Source organism: Oncorhynchus clarkii, chromosome 21 (genome assembly GCF_045791955.1).
Source record: "Oncorhynchus clarkii lewisi isolate Uvic-CL-2024 chromosome 21, UVic_Ocla_1.0, whole genome shotgun sequence".
NCBI lineage: Eukaryota > Metazoa > Chordata > Actinopteri > Salmoniformes > Salmonidae > Oncorhynchus > Oncorhynchus clarkii.
Window position 1 is genome coordinate 1,677,443 of NC_092167.1, and position 23,580 is coordinate 1,701,022.

Here is a 23,580-nt window from a genome sequence, read left to right on the forward strand (position 1 = left end):
CAGGGGGACTAGTACAGTAGTCAGGAGGACTAGTACAGTAGTCAGACCCAGGGGGACTAGTACAGTAGTCAGGGGGACTAGTACAGTAGTCAGGAGGACTAGTATAGTAGTCAGGAGGACTAGTATAGTAGTCAGGAGGACTAGTACAGTAGTTAGGGGGACTAGTACAGTAGTCAGGAGGACTAGTACAGTAGTCAGGAGGACTAGTACAGTAGTCAGGAAGACTAGTACAGTAGTCAGGGGGACTAGTACAGTAGTCAGGGGGACTAGTACAGTAGTCAGGAGGACTAGTACAGTAGTCAGGAGGACTAGTACAGTAGTCAGGAGGACTAGTACGGTAGTCAGGGGGACTAGTACAGTAGTCAGACCCAGGGGGACTAGTACAGTAGTCAGGAGGACTAGTACAGTAGTCAGGAGGACTAGTACAGTAGTCAGACCCAGGGGGACTAGTACAGTAGTCAGGGGGACTAGTACAGTAGTCAGGAGGACTAGTACAGTAGTCAGACCCAGGGGGACTAGTACAGTAGTCAGGAGGACTAGTACAGTAGTCAGGAGGACTAGTACAGTAGTCAGGAGGACTAGTACAGTAGTCAGGGGGACTAGTGCAGTAGTCAGGAGGACTAGTACAGTAGTCAGACCCAGGGGGACTAGTACAGTAGTCAGGAGGACTAGTACAGTAGTCAGGAGGACTAGTACAGTAGTCAGGAGGACTAGTACAGTAGTCAGGGGGACTAGTACAGTAGTCAGGAGGACTAGTACAGTAGTCAGGAGGACTAGTACAGTAGTCAGACCCAGGGGGACTAGTACAGTAGTTAGGGGGACTAGTACAGTAGTCAGGAGGACTAGTACAGTAGTCAGGAGGACTAGTACAGTAGTTAGGGGGACTAGTACAGTAGTCAGGAGAACTAGTACAGTAGTTAGGGGGACTAGTACAGTAGTCAGGAGGACTAGAACAGTAGTCAGGAGGACTAGTACAGTAGTCAGGAGGACTAGTACAGTAGTCAGGAGGACTAGTACAGTAGTCAGGAGGACTAGTACAGTAGTCAGGAGGACTAGAACAGTAGTTAGGGGGACTAGTACAGTAGTCAGGGGGACTAGTACAGTAGTCAGGAGGACTAGTACAGTAGTCAGGGGGACTAGAACAGTAGTCAGGAGGACTAGAACAGTAGTCAGGAGGACTAGTACAGTAGTTAGGAGGACTAGTACAGTAGTCAGGGGGATTAGTACAGTAATCAGACCCAGGGGGACTAGTACAGTAGTCAGGAGGACTAGTACAGTAGTCAGGAGGACTAGTACAGTAGTCAGGAGGACTAGTACAGTAGTCAGGAGGACTAGTACAGTAGTCAGGAGGACTAGTACAGTAGTCAGACCCAGGGGGACTAGTACAGTAGTTAGGGGGATTAGTACAGTAGTCAGGAGGACTAGTACAGTAGTCAGGAGGACTAGTACAGTAGTCAGGAGGACTAGTACAGTAGTCAGGGGGACTAGTACAGTAGTCAGGAGGACTAGTACAGTAGTCAGGGGGACTAGTACAGTAGTCAGGAGGACTAGTACAGTAGTTCGGGGGATTAGTACAGTAGTCAGGAGGACTAGTACAGTAGTCAGACCCAGGGGGACTAGTACAGTAGTTAGGGGGATTAGTACAGTAGTCAGGAGGACTAGTACAGTAGTCAGGAGGACTAGTACAGTAGTCAGGAGGACTAGTACAGTAGTCAGGAGAACTAGTACAGTAGTCAGGAGGACTAGTACAGTAGTCAGGAGGACTAGTACAGTAGTCAGGAGGACTAGTACAGTAGTCAGGAGGACTAGTACAGTAGTCAGGAGGACTAGTACAGTAGTTAGGGGGATTAGTACAGTAGTCAGGAGGACTAGTACAGTAGTCAGGAGGACTAGTACAGTAGTCAGGAGGACTAGTACAGTAGTCAGGAGGACTAGTACAGTAGTCAGGGGGACTAGTACAGTAGTCAGGAGGACTAGTACAGTAGTCAGACCCAGGAGGACTAGTACAGTAGTCAGGGGGACTAGTACAGTAGTCAGGAGGACTAGTACAGTAGTTAGGGGGACTAGTACAGTAGTCAGGGGGACTAGTACAGTAGTCAGGAGGACTAGTACAGTAGTAATGAGGACTAGTACAGTAGTCAGGAGGACTAGTACAGTAGTCAGGAGGACTAGTACAGTAGTCAGGAGGACTAGTACAGTAGTCAGACCCAGGGGGACTAGTACAGTAGTTAGGGGGATTAGTACAGTAGTCAGGAGGACTAGTAGTAGTAGTCAAGAGGACTAGTACAGTAGTCAGGAGGACTAGTACAGTAGTCAGGGGGACTAGTACAGTAGTCAGGAGGACTAGTACAGTAGTCAGGAGGACTAGTACAGTAGTCAGGAGGACTAGTACAGTAGTCAGGGGGACTAGAACAGTAGTCAGGAGGACTAGAACAGTAGTCAGGAGGACTAGTACAGTAGTTAGGAGGACTAGTACAGTAGTCAGGGGGATTAGTACAGTAATCAGACCCAGGGGGACTAGTACAGTAGTCAGGAGGACTAGTACAGTAGTCAGGAGGACTAGTACAGTAGTCAGGAGGACTAGTACAGTAGTCAGTAGTACAGTAGTCAGGACTAGTACAGTAGTCAGACCCAGGGGGACTAGTACAGTAGTTAGGGGGATTAGTACAGTAGTCAGGAGGACTAGTACAGTAGTCAGGAGGACTAGTACAGTAGTCAGGAGGACTAGTACAGTAGTCAGGGGGACTAGTACAGTAGTCAGGAGGACTAGTACAGTAGTCAGGGGGACTAGTACAGTAGTCAGGAGGACTAGTACAGTAGTCAGGAGGACTAGTACAGTAGTTCGGGGGATTAGTACAGTAGTCAGGAGGACTAGTACAGTAGTCAGACCCAGGGGGACTAGTACAGTAGTTAGGGGGATTAGTACAGTAGTCAGGAGGACTAGTACAGTAGTCAGGAGGACTAGTACAGTAGTCAGGAGGACTAGTACAGTAGTCAGGAGGACTAGTACAGTAGTCAGGAGAACTAGTACAGTAGTCAGGAGGACTAGTACAGTAGTCAGGAGGACTAGAACAGTAGTCAGGAGGACTAGTACAGTAGTCAGGAGGACTAGTACAGTAGTCAGGAGGACTAGTACAGTAGTTAGGGGGATTAGTACAGTAGTCAGGAGGACTAGTACAGTAGTCAGGAGGACTAGTACAGTAGTCAGGAGGACTAGTACAGTAGTCAGGGGGACTAGTACAGTAGTCAGGAGGACTAGTACAGTAGTCAGACCCAGGAGGACTAGTACAGTAGTCAGGGGGACTAGTACAGTAGTCAGGAGGACTAGTACAGTAGTTAGGGGGACTAGTACAGTAGTCAGGGGGACTAGTACAGTAGTCAGGAGGACTAGTACAGTAGTAATGAGGACTAGTACAGTAGTCAGGAGGACTAGTACAGTAGTCAGGGGGACTAGTACAGTAGTCAGGAGGACTAGTACAGTAGTCAGACCCAGGGGGACTAGTACAGTAGTCAGGGGGACTAGTACAGTAGTCAGGAGGACTAGTATAGTAGTCAGGAGGACTAGTATAGTAGTCAGGAGGACTAGTACAGTAGTTAGGGGGACTAGTACAGTAGTCAGGAGGACTAGTACAGTAGTCAGGAGGACTAGTACAGTAGTCAGGAAGACTAGTACAGTAGTCAGGGGGACTAGTACAGTAGTCAGGGGGACTAGTACAGTAGTCAGGAGGACTAGTACAGTAGTCAGGAGGACTAGTACAGTAGTCAGGAGGACTAGTACGGTAGTCAGGGGGACTAGTACAGTAGTCAGACCCAGGGGGACTAGTACAGTAGTCAGGAGGACTAGTACAGTAGTCAGGAGGACTAGTACAGTAGTCAGACCCAGGGGGACTAGTACAGTAGTCAGGGGGACTAGTACAGTAGTCAGACCCAGGGGGACTAGTACAGTAGTCAGGAGGACTAGTACAGTAGTCAGGAGGACTAGTACAGTAGTCAGGGGGACTAGTACAGTAGTCAGGGGGACTAGTACAGTAGTCAGGAGGACTAGTACAGTAGTCAGGAGGACTAGTACAGTAGTCAGGACTAGTACAGTAGTCAGGAGGACTAGTACAGTAGTCAGGGGGACTAGTACAGTAGTCAGGAGGACTAGTACAGTAGTCAGGGGGACTAGTACAGTAGTCAGGAGGACTAGTACAGTAGTCAGGGGGACTAGTACAGTAGTCAGGGGGACTAGTACAGTAGTCAGGAGGACTAGTACAGTAGTCAGACCCAGGAGAACTAGTACAGTAGTCAGGAGGACTAGTACAGTAGTCAGGAGGACTAGAACAGTAGTGTGTAGGTTCGTGTGGATGTGTTTGTTTGTGTTTGTATCTGTGTGTTTGTGCGTGTGTGCGAGAGAAACTGTGTAATTGAGAATGTGTGTGTGTGTTTGTGTATATATGTGTGCGTGTGTGTGTTTAGAGAGAGATAATGCATCGTCACTTCGCTCGCTGACAAATGGGTCCTCCGTCGATCCGATGACAGAGCGTTTGGGAAACGAATGAATGTAGTAGCTGTAGCATATCGCCTCTCTCTTCATGTTCTGTTGCCAGAAAAGCTCAGGCTACAATCCCTCCTGTCTGACACAACCTTATCAATCCTGTTGCTGCTACTTTCTCTATGTGAGGTGGAACGACTACATGCTTGAGAGAGAGAGAGAGAGAGAGAGAGAGACAGCGAGAGAGAGTGAGAGAGAGAGAGTGAGAGAGAGAGAGACAGTGAGAGAGACAGTGAGAGAGACAGTGAGAGAGACAGGGAGAGAGAGACAGAGAGAGAGAGAGACAGAGAGAGTGAGAGAGAGAGAGAGAGACAGTGAGAGAGACAGTGAGAGAGACAGTGAGAGAGACAGGGAGAGACAGACAGAGAGAGAGAGAGACAGAGAGAGAGAGAGAGAGACAGTGAGAGAGACAGGGAGAGAGAGACAGAGAGAGAGAGAGACAGAGAGAGTGAGAGAGAGAGACAGTGAGAGAGACAGTGAGAGAGACAGTGAGAGAGACAGGGAGAGAGAGAGAGAGAGAGAGAGAGAGACAGAGAGAGAGAGAGAGAGAGAGAGAGAGTCAAATAAAATAAAACACAATTTTATTGGTCACATGCTCCAAATACAACAGGTGTAAACCTTACAGTGAAAAGGTTTCCTACGAGCCCCTAACCAACAATGCAGTTAAAAAAAATACGGATAAGAATAAGAGATAAAAGTAACCAGTAATTAAAGAGCAGCAGTAAAATAACAATAGCGAGACTATAAAGAGGGGAGCACCGATACAGAGTCACTGTGGAAGGGCACCGGTTAGTTGAGGTAGTATGTACATGTAGGTAGAGATATTAAAGTGACTATGCATAGATGATAACAACAGAGAGTAGCAGTGGTGTAAAGAGGAGGGGGGCAATGAAAATAGTCTGGGTAGCCATTTGATTAGATGATCAGGAGTCTTATCGCTTGGGGGTAGAAGCTGTTTAGAAGCCTCTTGGACCTAGACTTGGCGCTCCGGTACCACTTGGGGGTAGAAGCTGTTTAGAAGCCTATTGGACCTAGACTTGGCGCTCCGGTACCACTTGGGGGTAGAAGCTGTTTTAGAAGCCTCTTGGACCTAGACTTGGCGCTCCGGTACCACTTGGGGGTAGAAGCTGTTTAGAAGCCTATTGGACCTAGACTTGGCGCTCCGGTACCACTTGGGGGTGGAAGCTGTTTAGAAGCCTCTTGGACCTAGACTTGGCGCTCCGGTACCACTTGGGGGTGGAAGCTGTTTAGAAGCCTCTTAGACCTAGACTTGGCGCTCCGGTACCACTTTCCGTGGAGTAGCAGAGACAACATTCTAATGACTAGGGTGGCTGTAGTCTTTGACAATTTTAAGGGCCTCCCTCTGACACCGCCTGGTATAGAGGTCCTGGATGACAGGAAGCTTGGCCCCAGTGATGTACTGGACCGTACGCACTACCCTCTGTAATGTCTTGGCCGAGGCCGAGCAGTTGCCATACCAGGCAGTGATGCAACCAGTCAGGATGCTCTCGATGGTGCAGCTGTAGAACCTTTTAAGGATCTGAGGACCCATGTCAAATATTTTCAGTCTCCTGAAGGGGAATAGGTTTTGTCGTGCCCTGTCTTGGTGTGCTTGGACCATGTTAGTTTGTGATTTGGACACCAAGGAACAACCTGCAACAACCTGCTCAACCTGCTCCACTGCAGCCCCGTCGATGAGAATGAGGGTATGCTCGGTCCTCTTTTTCCTGTAGTCCACAATCATCTCCTTTGTCTCGTTGAGGGAGAGGTTGTTGTCCTGGCACCACTTTGCCAGGTCTCCTCCCTATAGGCTGTCTCATCATTGTTGGTGATCAGGCCTACCACTGTTGTGTCATCGGCAAATTTAATGATGGTGTTGGAGTCGTGCCTGGCCTCATGCAGTCATGAGAGAACAGGGAGCACAGGAGGGTACTGAGCACGCATCCTTGAGGGGCCCCTGTGTTGAGGATCAGCATGGCGGATGTGTTGTTACCTACCCTTACCACCTGGGGGTGGCCCGACAGGAAGTCCAGGATCCAGTTGCAGAGGGAGGTGTTTAGTCCCAGGATCCTTAGCTTAGTGATGAGCTTTGAGGGCGCAGTGTTTAACACTGAGCTGTAGTCAATGAACAGCATTCTCACATAGGTGTTCCTTTTGTCCAGGTGGGAAAGGGCAGTGTGGAGTGCAATAGAGATTGCATCATCTGTGGATTTCTTAGGGCGGTATGCAAATTGGAGTGGGTCTAGGGTTTCTGGGATAATGGTGTTGATGTGAGCCATGACCAGCCTTTCAAAACACTTCATGTCTACAAATGTGAGTGCTACGGGGCGGTAGTCATTAAGGCAGGTTACCTTAGAATTATTGGGCACAGGCACTATGGTAGTCTGCTTAAAACATGTTGGTATTAGAGACTCGGACAGGGAGAGGTTGAAAATGTCAGGGAAGACACTTGCCAGTTGGTCAGCGCATGCTCTGAGTATGTGTCCTGGTAATCCGTCTGGTAATCCGTCTGCGCGGCCTTGTGAATGTTTACCTGTCTAAAGGTCTTACTCACATCGGCTGAAGAGAGCATGATCACAGTCTTTCAGAACAGCTGGTGCTCTCATGCATGTTTCAATGTTATTTGCCTCGAAGCGAGCATAAAAGTAGTTTAGCTCGTCTGGTAGGCTCGTGTCACTGGGCAGCTCTCGGCTGTGCTTCCCTTTGTAGTCTGTAATGGTTTGCAAGCCCTGCCACACCCAACGAATGTCGGAGCCGGTGTAGTACGATTCGATCTTAGTCCTGTATTTATGCTTTGCCTGTTTGATGGTTCGTCGGAGGACATAGCAGGATTTCCTATAAGCTTCTGGGTTAGAGTCCCGCTCCTTGAAAGCAGAAGCTCTAGCCTTTAGCTCAGTGTGGATGTTGCCTGTAATCCATGGCTTCTGGTTGGGGTATGTACGTAAGGTCACTGTGGGGACGACGTCCTCGATGCACTTATTGAAGAAGCCAATGACTGATGTGGTGTACTCCTCAATGCCATCGGAGGAATCCCGGAACATATTCCAGTCTGTGCTAGCAAAACAGTCCTGTAGTTTAGCATCTGCTTCCACTGACCACTTTTTTATAGACCGAGTCACTGATGCTTCCTGCTTTAATTTTTGCTTGTAAGCAGGAATCAGGAGGATAGAATTATGGTCAGATTTGCCTAATGGAGGGTGAGGGAGAGCTTTCTGCGCTTTTAACGGACCTCTGAGACTATCACAGTGCAGGTGCATTTATACAGAGACTTGATTAAACACAGGTGGATTGTATTTATCATCATTAGTCATTTAGGTCAACATTGGATCATTCAGAGATCCTCACTGAACTTCTGGAGAGAGTTTGCTGCACTGAAAGTAAAGGGGCTGAATAATTTTGCACGCCCAATTTTTCAGTTTTTGATTTGTTAAAAAAGTTTTAAATATCCAATAAATGTCGTTCCACTTCATGATTGTGTCCCACTTGTTGTTGATTCTTCACAAAAAAATACAGTTTTATATCTTTATGTTTGAAGCCTGAAATGTGGCAAAAGGTTGCAAAGTTCAAGGGGGCCGAATACTTTCGCAAGGCACTGTAGTTCCGCCTCCCCTTGTCTTACAAAACGCTGCTCTTCTATCCTGCCTGTACAGCATGCAACCAGCCAGCTGTATGTTGATAACGTCGTAGTTCAGCCACGACTCCGTGAAGCATAAGATGTTACAGTTTTCAATGTCCCGTTCGCAGTTTAATCTTCCGCGTTGGTCGTCGAGTTTATTCACCAAAGATTGCACGTTTGCTAGCAGAATGGAGGGAAGTGGGAGTTTATTTCGATCGTCTACGAATTCTCAGAAGATAAGCCCGCTCTTCGGCCCCTGTTTCTCCGCCTCCTCTTCACGCAGATCACGGGGGTCGGGGCCTGTTCCCGAGGAAGCAGTATATCCTTCTCTCCTGGCTCGTCAGAGTGGTGAAAGGGAAAAAAGGATTCTGCCAGTCCGTGGTGAGTAATCACAGTCCTGATGTCTATAAGTTATTTTCAGTCATAAGAGACGGTATGTACAAAATGAGTAAAAAAAGACGGTGTGTGTGTATGTGTGTGTGTGTGTGTGTGTGTGTGTGTGTGTGTGTGTGTGTGTGTGTGTGTGTGTGTGTGTGTGTGTGTGTGTGTGTGTGTGTGTGTGTGTGTGTGTGTGTATGTGTGTGTGTGTGTGTGTATGTGTGTGTGTGTGTGTGTGTGTGTGTGTGTGTGTGTGTGTGTGTGTGTGTGTGTGTGTGTGTGAGTGTGTGTGAGTGTGTGTGTGTGTGTGTGTGTGTGTGTGTGTGTGTGTGTGTGTGTGTGTGTGTGTGTGTGTGTGTGTGTGTTTTCCTGCCTTATTCAGACCAGAACGTCCTGACAAGGTCGGAAAACAAAAACAATTTTGAAAAGTCTGGACTTTTTTCATGTCCTGAATTAATTAAAATGCTATTTTTGTCTTAATAGTTAGTTTTAGGCTTTGGGGTTGAGGTTAGGTGTTGGGTTAGGAGTTATGGTTAGGGGGTTAGGGACTGTTTGTGTGTGTGTGTTTGTGTGTGTGTGTGTGTGTGTGTGTGTGTGTGTGTGTGTGTGTGTGTGTGTGTGTGTGTGTGTAATTGCAGTGCTGTGTAATTGCAGTAATTGCAGTGTTGCAGTGCTGAGTACTCTCATCAACTCTGGGTTGCCAAGGTAACAGATGTACAGTCTGACTGTGTCACATTAGTGCATCTCTGCTTGTAAGAGAGAGAAGGAAGACTTGTTCAGCCCAGGTCAGATACATAAGACGAGACGGCAAGTGGCAGTATAAGGAGATTTAGAACTCTGTTTAGAACTACCTCTATCTCTCCCTCTATCTCCCTCTATCTCCCAGTTATCTCTATATCTCCCTATATCTCCCCTTTATCTCTATCTCTCCCTCTATCTCCCCTTTATCTCTATCTCTCCCTCTATCTCCCTCTATCTCCCAGTTATCTCTATATCTCCCTCTATCTCCCCTTTATCTCTATATCTCCCTATATCTCCCCTTTATCTCTATCTCTCCCTCTATCTCCCCTTTATCTCTATCTCTCCCTCTATATCCCTCTATCTCCCCGTTATCTCTATATCTCCCTCTATCTCCCCTGTATCTCTATCTCCCCCTCTATCTCCCCTCTCCCTCTATCTCTCCTTTATCTCTATCTCATCCTCTCCCTCTATCTCCCCTTTATCTCTATCTCATCCTCTCCCTCTATCTCTATCTCCCCTTTATCTCTATCTCATCCTCTCCCTCTATCTCCATCTCCCCCTCTATCTCCCCCTCTATCTCCCCCTCTATCTCCTCCTCTATCTCTCCCTCTATCTCCTCCTCTATCTCCCCTTTATCTCTATCTCATCCTCTCCCTCTCTCTATCTCCCTCTAGCTCCCCCTCTATCTCTATCTCATCCTCTCCCTCTATCTCCCCCTCTATCTCCCCCTCTTTTTCTATCTCTCTCTATCTCCCCCTCTATCTCTATCTCATCCTCTCCCTCTATCTCCTCTATCTCCCCTCTGTCTCCCCCTCTATCTCATCCTCTCCCTCTATCTCCCCCTCTATTTCTATCTCTCTCTATCTCCCCTCTATCTCTATCTCATCCTCTCCCTATATCTCCATCTATCTGTCCCTCTATCTATATCTCTCTCTCTATCTCTCTCCCTCCCTCTATCTCCCTCTATCTCCATATCTCCCTCTATCTCCCTCACAATATTGAATTGATTTTGGTTGTCAACGCAGCCAGATATGAACATTTAAAGAAGATGTATCTACTACTTGGATAGTATCATCTGAACTTCTGGTTGGATAGTTCCATCTGAGACACTGGCTTCATCCCATTCTTTAACTTCTGGTTGGATAGTTCCATCTGAGACACTGGCTTCATCCCATTCTTTAACTTCTGGTTGGATAGTTCCATCTGAGACACTGGCTTCATTCCATTCTTTAACTTCTGGTTGGATAGTTCCATCTGAGACACTGGCTTCATCCCATTCTTTATCTTCTGGTTGGATAGTTCCATCTGAACCACTGGCTTCATCCCATTCTGTAACTTCTGATTGGATAGTTCCATCTGAACCACTGGCTTCATCCCATTCTTTAACTTCTGGTTGGATAGTTCCATCTGAACCACTGGCTTCATCCCATTCTTTATCTTCTGATTGGATAGTTCCATCTGAACCACTGGCTTCATCCCATTCTTTAACTTCTGGTTGGATAGTTCCATCTGAACCACTGGCTTCATCCCATTCTTTATCTTCTGATTGGATAGTTCCATCTGAGACACTGACTTCTTTAACTTCTGGTTGGATAGTTCCATCTGAACCACTGGCTTCATCCCATTCTTTATCTTCTGATTGGATAGTTCCATCTGAGACACTGGCTTCATCCCATTCTTTATCTTCTGATTGGATAGTTCCATCTGAGACACTGGCTTCATTCCATTCTTTAACTTCTGGTTGGATAGTTCCATCTGAGACACTGGCTTCATCCCATTCTTTAACGTCTGGTTGAGCTGGAGGCAGGTTAAAAGGCTATTTAGTCTATTTAAAAAGTGATATTGAATTGTTTTGGTTTCCAACGCAACCAAATATCGACATTTAAAGGAGATGCTTCTTCTGTTTGGATAGCTCCATCTGTGCTGAGTCTGGCTTTAATTCCAGTTTGGATAGCTCCATCTGTGCTGAGTCTGGCTTAAATTCCAGTTTGGATAGCTCCATCTGTGCTGAGTCTGGCATAAATTCCAGTTTGGATAGCTCCATCTGTGCTGAGTCTGGCTTTAATTCCAGTTTGGATAGCTCCATCTGTGCTTAGTCTGGCTTTAATTCCAGTTTGGATAGCTCCATCTGTGCTGAGTCTGGCTTAAATTCCAGTTTGGATAGCTCCATCTGTGCTGAGTCTGGCTTTAATTCCAGTTTGGAATTAGCTGTACAGGCCTAAATAGCTTCATAGATGCTGTGTGATAGATACAGTACGGAGCCTCGTAGATGCTGTGTGATAGATACAGTACGGAGCCTCGTAGATGCTGTGTGATTGATACAGTACGGAGCCTCGTAGATGCTGTGTGATTGATACAGTACGGAGCCTCGTAGATGCTGTGTGATTGATACAGTACGGAGCCTCGTAGATGCTGTGTGATAGATACAGTACGGAGCCTCGTAGATGCAGTGTGATTGATACAGTACGGTGCCTCGTAGATGCTGTGTGATTGATACAGTACGGAGCCTCGTAGATGCTGTGTGATTGATACAGTACGGAGCCTCGTAGATGCTGTGTGATTGATAAGAGTACGGAACCTCGTAGATGCTGTGTGATTGATACAGTACGGAGCCTCGTAGATGCTGTGTGATTGATACAGTACGGAGCCTCGTAGATGCTGTGTGATTGATACAGTACGGAGCCTCGTAGATGCTGTGTGATTGATACAGTACGGAGCCTCGTAGATGCTGTGTGATTGATACAGTACGGAGCCTCGTAGATGCTGTGTGATTGATACAGTACGGAGCCTCATAGATGCTGTGTGATAGATACAGTACGGAGCCTCATAGATGCTGTGTGATTGATACAGTACGGAGCCTCATAGATGCTGTGTGATTGATAAGAGTACGGAGCCTCGTAGATGCTGTGTGATTGATACAGTACGGAGCATCATAGATGCTGTGTGATTGATACAGTACGGAGCATCATAGATGCTGTGTGATTGATACAGTACGGAGCATCATAGATGCTGTGTGATTGATACAGTACGGAGCCTCGTAGATGCTGTGTGATTGATACAGTTCGGAGCATCGTAGATGCTGTGTGATTGACACAGTACGGAGCCTCGTAGATGCTGTGTGATTGATACAGTACGGAGCATCATAGATGCTGTGTGATTGATACAGTACGGAGCCTCGTAGATGCTGTGTGATTGATACAGTACGGAGCATCGTAGATGCTGTGTGATTGATACTGTACGGAGCCTCGTAGATGCTGTGTGATTGATACAGTACGGAGCCTCGTAGATGCTGTGTGATTGATACAGTACGGAGCCTCGTAGATGCTGTGTGATTGATACAGTACGGAGCATCGTAGATGCTGTGTGATTGATACAGTACGGAGCCTCGTAGATGCTGTGTGATTGATACAGTACGGAGCATCGTAGATGCTGTGTGATTGATACAGTACGGAGCCTCATAGATGCTGTGTGATTGATACAGTACGGAGCCTCGTAGATGCTGTGTGATTGATACAGTACGGAGCCTCGTAGATGCTGTGTGATAGATACAGTACGGAGCCTCGTAGATGCAGTGTGATTGATACAGTACGGAGCCTCGTAGATGCTGTGTGATTGATACAGTACGGAGCCTCATAGATGCTGTGTGATTGATACAGTAGGGAGCCTCGTAGATGCTGTGTGATTGATACAGTAGGGAGCCTCGTAGATGCTGTGTGATTGATACAGTCCGGTTTACATTTAATTTGCTCTGTTGAACCTACACTTTAGAATAATTTTGATAGCAACAGTGAATCTATTAAGTGGAGATGTCTCAGCAATCTTTGTCACTTTAACACATTGGTAATTGTCAGTGAGGAACATCCCAGCTAAGAAAGGCTGTGTTTGGATAAACCCCTGGACGGGAGACTGAATGGATGGCTGTAGATAGATGATCTCTGCAGTAGGAGGCGCTGTCCAGCCTCTTGTTTTTAAACAAATCTTATAGTGGATATTACTATGTAGATCTGACGGTGTTTTAAAGGCACAAATTCAACATATTTTACCCTAGGTTTTGTCTATGTTGAAAAGTGGTTACCGTGATGACCTAGCAGTTAATTAAGAGCGTTGGGCCAGTATTTTATCTTTATTTAACTAGGCAAGTCAGTTAAGAACGAATTATTATTTACAATGACGGCCTAGGAAACAGTGGGTTAACTGGCCTAGGAACAGTGGGTTAACTGGTCTAGGAACAGTGGGTTAACTGGCCTAGGAACAGTGGGTTAACTGGTTTGTTCAGGGGCAGAACGACAGATTTTTACCTTGTCAGCTCGGGTGATCCAATCTAGCAACCTGTCGGTTACTAGTCCAACGCTCTAACCACTAGGCTACCTGCCGCCCCGAAAGGTCACTGTTTCGAATCCCCAAGCCGACTAGGTGAAACATCTGTCGGTGCCCTTGAGCAAGGCGCTTAACCCTCATTTCTCATGTAAGTCTCTCTGGATAAGAGAATCAGCTAAATTACTCCCTACTGTAAGTCTCTCTGGATAAGAGAGTCTGTTAAATGCCTCACTACTGTAAGTCTCTCTGGATAAGAGAATCAGTTAAATTACTCACAACTGTAAGTCTCTCTGGATAAGAGAATCAGCTAAATGACTCACTACTGTAAGTCTCTCTGGATAAGAGAATCAGCTAAATGACTCCCTACTGTAAGTCTCTCTGGATAAGAGAGTCTGTTAAATGACTCACTACTGTAAGTCTCTCTGGATAAGAGAATCAGTTAAATTACTCACAACTGTAAGTCTCTCTGGATAAGAGAGTCTGCTAAATGACTCAATTGTAATCCTGTAGTGAAATATTACCCACAAAACAACAGTGTAAATCGATTACTTCTTTCAAATCCAAATCCACATGATTCCACGTCACAACACGTTGACAAATGATGCTAGAAAATTGTTGATTTAAACAGTTTGTGGTCAGTGGGAGATCTCTATTATCTCAACTTTTCTTAAACTATCTCTGATCCGCACCATTAACAGGGACTGTTAGGCCAGACTATCACTGATCAGGGACTGTTAGGCCAGACTATCACTGATCAGGGACTGTTAGACCAGACGATCTCTGATCAGGGACTGTTAGACCAGACGATCTCTGATCAGGGACTGTTAGACCAGGCTCAGTCAACTCCTGCTGAGATTGAGGCTGTCTTAACATGGACGTCAGAGAATGATTCGGGAATGTCCACACTGTCCCACCCCTTCTCAACATCAAGCCTCCTGATTGGCTGAGTGGACGCGAGGAGCAGCTTCCCGCCCAGTAAACTCACCTCTGATTACAGAGCTGACAGGCGAAGCAGTCCAGGTGATAGACGTTCTCTTTAGCTCTCATCACCATCTCAAAGGCTGGGATCAGCTTACTGCAGGCCGCACAGTTCCCTGTTACCCCAAACAACCTGCGGAAGAGACAGGAGGAAAGCACTGTTAGAACAGGGGTAGAACAGACCTCCTGTAGACACCTAGCATGATAGAGATAGAGACCCAGGAAAGAAAAGACCTCCTGTAGACACCTAGCACGATAGAGATGGATAGAGACCCAGGAGAGAACAGACCTCCTGTAGACACCTAGCATGATAGAGATAGATAGAGACCCAGGTGGACAACAGACCTCCTGTAGACACCTAGCATGATAGAGATAGATAGAGACCCAGATGGAGAACAGACCTCCTGTAGACACCTAGCATGATAGAGATAGATAGAGACCCAGGTGGAGAACACACCTCCTGTAGACACCTAGCATGATAGAGATAGATAGAGACCCAGGAGAGAACAGACCTCCTGTAGACATTTAGCATGATAGAGATAGATAGAGACCCAGGTGGAGAACAGATCTCCTGTAGACACCTAGCATGATAGAGATAGATAGAGACCCAGGAGAGAACAGACCTCCTGTAGACACCTAGCATGATAGAGATAGATAGAGACCCAGGTGGAGAACAGACCTCCTGTAGACACCTAGCATGATAGAGATAGATAGAGACCCAGGTGGAGAACATACCTCCTGTAGACACCTAGCATGATAGAGGTAGATAGAGATCCAGGAGAGAACAGACCTCCTGTAGACACCTAGCATGATAGAGATAGATAGAGACCCAGGTGGAGAACAGACCTCCTGTAGACACCTAGCATGATAGAGATAGATAGAGACCCAGGTGGAGAACAGACCTCCTGTAGACACCTAGCATGATAGATATAGATAGAGACCCAGGAGAGAATCACTAGCAGGAAAACTATCGGCTCATGAAATCATAGAAAACAATAATCTAATTGGATAGAACGACAAACTTCTTCAGGCACTTCTAGTTCCGGCGTGCTTGTTCACATGATCAAACCACATGTCTCTCTGGTCTGTAGGTAAGAGATCCTGATAACTACATGTCTCTCTGGTCTGTAGGTAAGAGATCCTGATAACTACATGTCTCTCTGGTCTGTAGGTAAGAGATCCTGATAACTACGTGTCTCTCTGGTCTGTAGGTAAGAGATCCTGATAACTACATGTCTCTCTCTCTGGTCTGTAGGTAAGAGATCCTGATCTAATGAGTGATCAGAGAACAGCACATGGATACAGCAGGGTTGGTTTTTAACATTTAAATAGTCCCAAATGGCACCCTAATGCACTACAGGCTCTGGACAAAAAAGACAATAAAACACAGCCAGATTGTTGTCCCCATGAATGACTACAGAATGACAGGTCTACCATCAACACAGCCCTACAGAATGACAGGTCTAGGATCAACACAGCCCTACAGAATGACAGGTCTACCATCAACACAGCCCTACAGAATGACAGGTCTACCATCAACACAGCCCTACAGATTGACAGATCTAGGATCAACACAGCCCTACAGAATGACAGGTCTACCATCAACACAGCCCTACAGAATGACAGGTCTAGGATCAACACAGCCCTACAGAATGACAGGTCTCCCGTCAACACAGCCCTATAGAATGGCAGGTCTACCATCAACACAGCCCTACAGAATGCAAGGTCTACCATCAACACAGCCCTACAGAATGACAGGTCTACCATCAACACAGCCCTACAGAATGACAGGTCTACCATCAACACAGCCCTACAGAATGGCACAGGTCTACCATCAACACAGCCCTACAGAATGACAGGTCTAGCATCAACACAGCCCTACAGAATGACAGGTCTAGCATCAACACAGCCCTACAGAATGACAGGTCTAGCATCAACACAGCCCTACAGAATGCAAGGTCTACCATCAACACAGCCCTACAGAATGACAGGTCTCCCATCAACACAGCCCTACAGAATGACACAGGTCTGCCATCAACACAGCCCTACAGAATGACAGGTCTACCATCAACACAGCCCTACAGAATGGCACAGGTCTAGCATCAACACAGCCCTACAGAGTGACAGGTCTAGCATCAACACAGCCCAACACAGCCCTACAGAATGACACAGGTGTAGGTGTACCATCAACACAGACCGGTACAGGGGGGGGGGGGGTATAAAGACATGACATTGGACCGGTACAGGGGGGGTATAGAGACATGACATTGGACTGGTACAGGGGGGGTATAGAGACATGACATTGGACCGGTACAGGGGAGGTATAAAGACATGACATTGGACCAGTACAGGGGGGGTATAAAGACATGACATTGGACCGGTACAGGGGAGGGTATAGAGACATGACATTGGACCAGTACAGGGGGGGTATAAAGACATGACATTGGACCGGTACAGGGAGGGTATGGAGACAAGACATTGGACCGGTACAGGGGGGGTATAAAGACATGACATTGGACCGGTACAGGGGGGGTATAAAGACATGACATTGGACCGGTACAGGGGAGGGTATAGAGACATGACATTGGACCGGTACAGGGAGGGTATAGAGACAAGACATTGGACCAGTACAGGGGAGGTATAAAGACATGACATTGGACCGGTACAGGGGAGGGTATAGAGACATGACATTGGACCGGTACAGGGAGGGTATAGAGACAAGACATTGGACCGGTACAGGGGGGGTATAAAGACATGACATTGGACCGGTACAGGGGAGGGTATAGAGACATGACATTGGACCGGTACAGGGGAGGTATAAAGACATGACATTGGACCGGTACAGGGGGGGTATAGAGACATGACATTGGACCGGTACAGGGGGGGTATAGAGACATGACATTGGACCGGTACAGGGGGGGGTATAGAGACATGACATTGGACCGGTACAGGGGGGTTATAGAGACATGACATTGGACCGGTACAGGGGGGGTATAGATACATGACATTGGACCGGTACAGGGGAGGTATAAAGACATGACATTGGACCGGTACAAGGAGGGTATAGAGACATGACATTGGACCGGTACAGGGGGGGGGGGGTATAGAGACATGACATTGGACCGGTACAGGGCGGGTATAGAGACATGACATTGGACCGGTACAGGGGGGGGTATAGAGACATGACATTGGACCGGTACAGGGGGGGTATAGAGACATGACATTGGACCGGTACGGGGGGGTTATAGAGACATGACATTGGACCGGTACAGGGGGGGTATAGATACATGACATTGGACCGGTACAGGGGGGTTATAGAGACATGACATTGGACCGGTACAGGGGGGTATAGAGACATGACATTGGACCAGTACAGGGGAGGTATAAAGACATGACATTGGACCGGTACAGGGGGGGTATAGAGACATGACATTGGACCGGTACAGGGGAGGTATAAAGACATGACATTGGACCGGTACAGGGGGGTTATAGAGACATGACATTGGACCGGTACAGGGGGGGTATAGAGACATGACATTGGACCGGTACAGGGGGGGGTATAGAGACATGACATTGGACCGGTACAGGGGGGGTATAGAGACATGACATTGGACCGGTACAGGGGGGGTATAGAGACATGACATTGGACCGGTACAGGGGGGGTATAGAGACATGACATTGGACCGGTACAGGGGGGGTATAGAGACATGACATTGGACCAGTACAGGGGGGGTATAGAGACATGACATTGGACCAGTACAGGGGAGGTATAGAGACATGACATTGGACCGGTACAGGGGGGGTATAGAGACATGACATTGGACCGGTACAGGGGGGGTATAGAGACATGACATTGGACCGGTACAGGGGGGTTATAGAGACATGACATTTGACCGGTACAGGGGGGTTATAGAGACATGACATTGGACCGGTACAGGGGGGTTATAGAGACATGACATTGGACCGGTACAGGGGGGTTATAGAGACATGACATTGGACCGGTACAGGGGGGGGGGTATAGAGACATGACATTGGACCGGTACAGGGGGGTTATAGAGACATGACATTGGACCGGTACAGGGGGGTTATAGAGACATGACATTGGACCAGTACAGGGAGGGGGTATAGAGACATGACATTGGACCGGTACAGGGGGGGTATAGAGACATGACATTGGACCGGTACAGGGGGGGTATAGAGACATGACATTGGACCGGTACAGTGGGGGTATAGAGACATGACATTGGACCGGTACAGGGGGGGTATAGAGACATGACATTGGACCGGTACAGGGGGGGTATAGAGACATGACATTGGACCGGTAAAGGGGGGTTATAGAGACATGACATTGGACCGGTACAGGGGGGTTATAGAGACATGACATTGGACCGGTACAGGGGGGGTATAGAGACATGACATTGGACCGGTACAGGGGGGGTATAGAGACATGACATTGGACCGGTACAGGGGGGGTATAGAGACAAGACATTGGACCAAACATTTGATTTGAAGTGTTCTTAATGTTTTGTCCACTCGGTGCAGATTAAAGTGATAATTCATCTCACAGATTTTACACTTAAAAAAAAAAAAATCAATTGAAATCAAGTAAAGATGTGTGTTTTAGGAGGTAAAAAGATATATCTCAATATAAACGAATATCACTTCACAATTTCTTTTGGTGTGGTATACCTGGAAACATTTGAGCAATGCATGAACTCAAGGCTGATAAATGATGGAAGGTATTGGTGTATAAAAGCAATGTTTTAAAGCCTTCAGTCTGTCGGGTGGAATCAAAACAGTGTTCTGTTTCTCACGTCCCCGCTGTGTGTCTGGGATCTTCTCTCCTCTCGGTTTAAGGCGGCCGTGGGCAGACATATTGGAAAAGGACTGTCACACTGTTTTGTTTTGAGAAAATTACAGACAGAGCCCTTTGGCAATCAGACAGTGTGTGTGTGTGAGTGTGTGTGTGTGTGTGTATGAGAGAGAGTGTGTGTGTGACAGAGAGAGTCTTCAACTAAAGAGTCATCAACTAGAGAGTCATCAACTAGAGAGTCATCAACTAGAGAGTCATCAACTAAAGAGTCATTAACTAAAGAGTCTTCAACTAGAGAGTCATCAACTAAAGAGTCTTCAACTAAAGAGTCATCAGCTAAAGAGTCTTCAACTAGAGAGTCATCAACTAGAGAGTCATCAACTAAAGAGTCTTCAACTAAAGAGTCTTCAACTAGAGAGTCATCAGCTAAAGAGTCTTCAACTAAAGAGTCATCAACTAAAGAGTCATCAACTAGAGAGTCATCAGCTAAAGAGTCATCAACTAAAGAGTCTTCCAAAGAGTTTCAAATCAGCTCCATTCAGTCCGTAGGGCTGAAGAGACACACTACAGTCTGACAGTCCATAGGGCTGAAGAGACACACTACAGTCTGACAGTCCATAGGGCTGAAGAGACACACTACAGTCTGACAGTCCATAGGGCTGAAGAGACACACTACAGTCTGACAGGTGAAGAGACACACTACAGTCTGACAGGTGAAGAGACACACTACAGTCTGACAGGTGAAGAGACACACTACAGTCTGACAGGTGAAGAGACACACTACAGTCTGACAGGTGAAGAGACACACTACAGTCTGACAGGTGAAGAGACACACTACAGTCTGACAGTCCATAGAGCTGAAGAGACACACTACAGTCTGACAGTCCATAGGGCTGAAGAGACACACTACAGTCTGACAGGTGAAGAGACACACTACAGTCTGACAGGTGAAGAGACACACTACAGTCTGACAGTCCATAGGGCTGAAGAGACACACTACAGTCTGACAGGTGAAGAGACACACTACAGTCTGACAGGTGAAGAGACACACTACAGTCTGACAGTCCATAGGGCTGAAGAGACACACTACAGTCTGACAAGTGAAGAGACACACTACAGTCTGACAGTCCGTAGGGCTGAAGAGACACACTACAGTCTGACAGGTGAAGAGACACACTACAGTCTGACAGGTGAAGAGACACACTACAGTCTGACAGGTGAAGAGACACACTACAGTCTGACAGGTGAAGAGACACACTACAGTCTGACAGGTGAAGAGACACACTACAGTCTGACAGGTGAAGAGACACACTACAGTCTGACAGGTGAAGAGACACACTACAGTCTGACAGGTGAAGAGACACACTACAGTCTGACAGGTGAAGAGACACACTACAGTCTGACAGCTGAAGAGACACACTACAGTCTGACAGGTGAAGAGACACACTACAGTCTGCAGCTGAAGAGACACACTACAGTCGGACAGTCATGTTTAAAGGCAATGTTCCCACGTTAGAGGAGACTGTAATCACGGTCAATGTTCCCACGTTAGAGGAGACTGTAATCACGGTCAACGTTCCCACGTTACAGGAGACTGTAATCACGGTCAACGTTCCCACGTCAGAGGAGACTGTAATCACGGTCAATGTTCCCACGTTAGAGGAGACTGTAATCATGGTCAACGTTCCCACGTTAGAGGAGACTGTAATCACGGTTAACGTTCCCACGTTAGAGGAGACTGTAATCACGGTCAACGTTTCCACGTCAGAGGAGACTGTAAACACGGTCAACGTTCCCACGTTAGAGGAGACTGTTATCACGGTCAACAATCCCACGTTAGAGAAGACTGTAATCACAATGTTCCCACGTTAGAGGAGACTGTAATCACCGTCAACGTTCCCACGTTAGAGGAGACTGTATTCACGGTCAACGTTCCCACGTTAGAGGAGACTGTAATCACAATGTTCCCACGTTAGAGGAGACTGTAATCACGGTCAACGTTCCCACGTTAGAGGAGACTGTAATCACGGTCAACATTCCCACGTTAGAGGAGACTGTAATCACAACGCTCCCACGTTAGAGGAGACTGTAATCACGGTCAACGTTCCCACGTTAGAGGAGACTGTTATCACGGTCAACGTTCCCACGTTAGAGGAGACTGTAATCACGGTCAACGTTCCCACGTTAGAGGAGACTGTTATCACGGTCAACGTTCCCACGTTAGAGGAGACTGTAATCACGGTCAACGTTCCCACGTTAGAGGAGACTGTAATCACGGTCAACGTTCCCACGTTAGAGGAGACTGTAATCACGGTCAACGTTCCCACGTTAGAGGAGACTGTAATAACGGTCAACGTTCCCACGTTAGAGGAGACTGTAATCACGGCCAACGTTCCCACGTTAGAGGAGACTGTAATCACGGCCAACGTTCCCACGTTAGAGGAGACTGTAATCACGGTCAACGTTCCCACGTTAGAGGAGACTGTAATCACGGTCAACATTCCCACGTTAGAGGAGACTGTAATCACTGTCAACGTTCCCACGTTAGAGGAGACTGTAATCACGGTCAACGTTCCCACGTTAGAGGAGACTGTAATCCCGGTCATTGTTCCCACGTCAGAGGAGACTGTAATCACGGTCAACGTTCCCACGTTAGAGGAGACTGTAATCACGGTCAACGTTCCCACGTTAGAGGAGACTGTAATCACGGTCAACGTTCCCACGTTAGAGGAGACTGTAATCACGGTCAACGTTCCCACGTTAGAGGAGACTGTAATCACGGTCAACGTTCCCACGTTAGAGGAGACTGTAATCACGGTCAACGTTCCCACGTTAGAGCAGACTGTAATCACGGTCAACGTTCCCACGTTAGAGGAGACTGTAATCACGGTCAACGTTCCCACGTTAGAGGAGACTGTAATCACGGTCAACGTTCCCACGTTAGAGGAGACTGTAATCACGGTCAACATTCCCACGTTAGAGGAGACTGTAATCACGGTCAACGTTCCCACGTTAGAGGAGACTGTAATCACGGGCAACGTTCCCACGTTAGAGGAGACTGTAATCACGGTCAACGTTCCCACGTCAGAGGAGACTGTAATCACGGCCAACGTTCCCACGTCAGAGGAGACTGTAATCACGGTCAACGTTCCCACGTTAGAGGAGACTGTAATCACGGTCAACGTTCCCACGTTAGAGGAGCCTGTAATCACGGCCAACGTTCCCACGTCAGAGGAGACTGTAATCATGGTTAACGTTCCCACGTTAGAGGAGACTGTAATCACTGTCAACGTTCCCACGTTAGAGGAGACTGTAATCACTGTCAACGTTCCCACGTTAGAGGAGACTGTAATCACGGTCAACGTTCCCACGTTAGAGGAGACTGTAATCACGGTCAACGTTCCCACGTTAGAGGAGACTGTAATCACTGTCAACGTTCCCACGTTAGAGGAGACTGTAATCACGGTCAACGTTCCCACGTTAGAGGAGACTGTAATCACTGTCAACGTTCCCACGTTAGAGGAGACTGTAATCACTGTCAACGTTCCCACGTTAGAGGAGACTGTAATCACTGTCAACGTTCCCACGTTAGAGGAGACTGTAATCACGGTCAACGTTCCCACGTTAGAGGAGACTGTAATCACTGTCAACGTTCCCACGTTAGAGGAGACTGTAATCACTGTCAACGTTCCCACGTTAGAGGAGACTGTAATCACTGTCAACGTTCCCACGTCAGAGGAGACTGTAATCATGGTTAACGTTCCCACGTTAGAGGAGACTGTAATCACTGTCAACGTTCCCACGTTAGAGGAGACTGTAATCACGGTCAACGTTCCCACGTTAGAGGAGACTGTAATCACTGTCAACGTTCCCACGTTAGAGGAGACTGTAATCACTGTCAACGTTCCCACGTTAGAGGAGACTGTAATCACGGTCAACGTTCCCACGTTAGAGGAGACTGTAATCATGGTTAACGTTCCCACGTTAGAGGAGACTGTAATCCCGGTCAACGTTCCCACGTCAGAGGAGACTGTAATCACGGTCAACGTTCCCACGTTAGAGGAGACTGTAATCCCGGTCAACGTTCCCACGTCAGAGGAGACTGTAATCACGGTCAACGTTCCCACGTTAGAGGAGACTGTAATCCCGGTCAACGTTCCCACGTCAGAGGAGACTGTAATCACGGTCAACGTTCCCACGTTA

The 23,580-nt window shown here is 47.3% G+C and overlaps 1 protein-coding gene across 1 annotated transcript in view; it reads right to left on the minus strand.

Moving 5' to 3' along the window:
• The window catches only part of LOC139379269 (LIM domain only 3), a 115,448-nt gene that overhangs the window by 16,199 nt on the left and 75,669 nt on the right, over positions 1–23,580 (minus strand). The window contains exon 3 of the mRNA XM_071122067.1: positions 14,572–14,697. Coding sequence (XP_070978168.1) covers positions 14,572–14,697 — 126 coding nt within the window. The remainder of the gene's footprint in view (positions 1–14,571; positions 14,698–23,580) is intronic.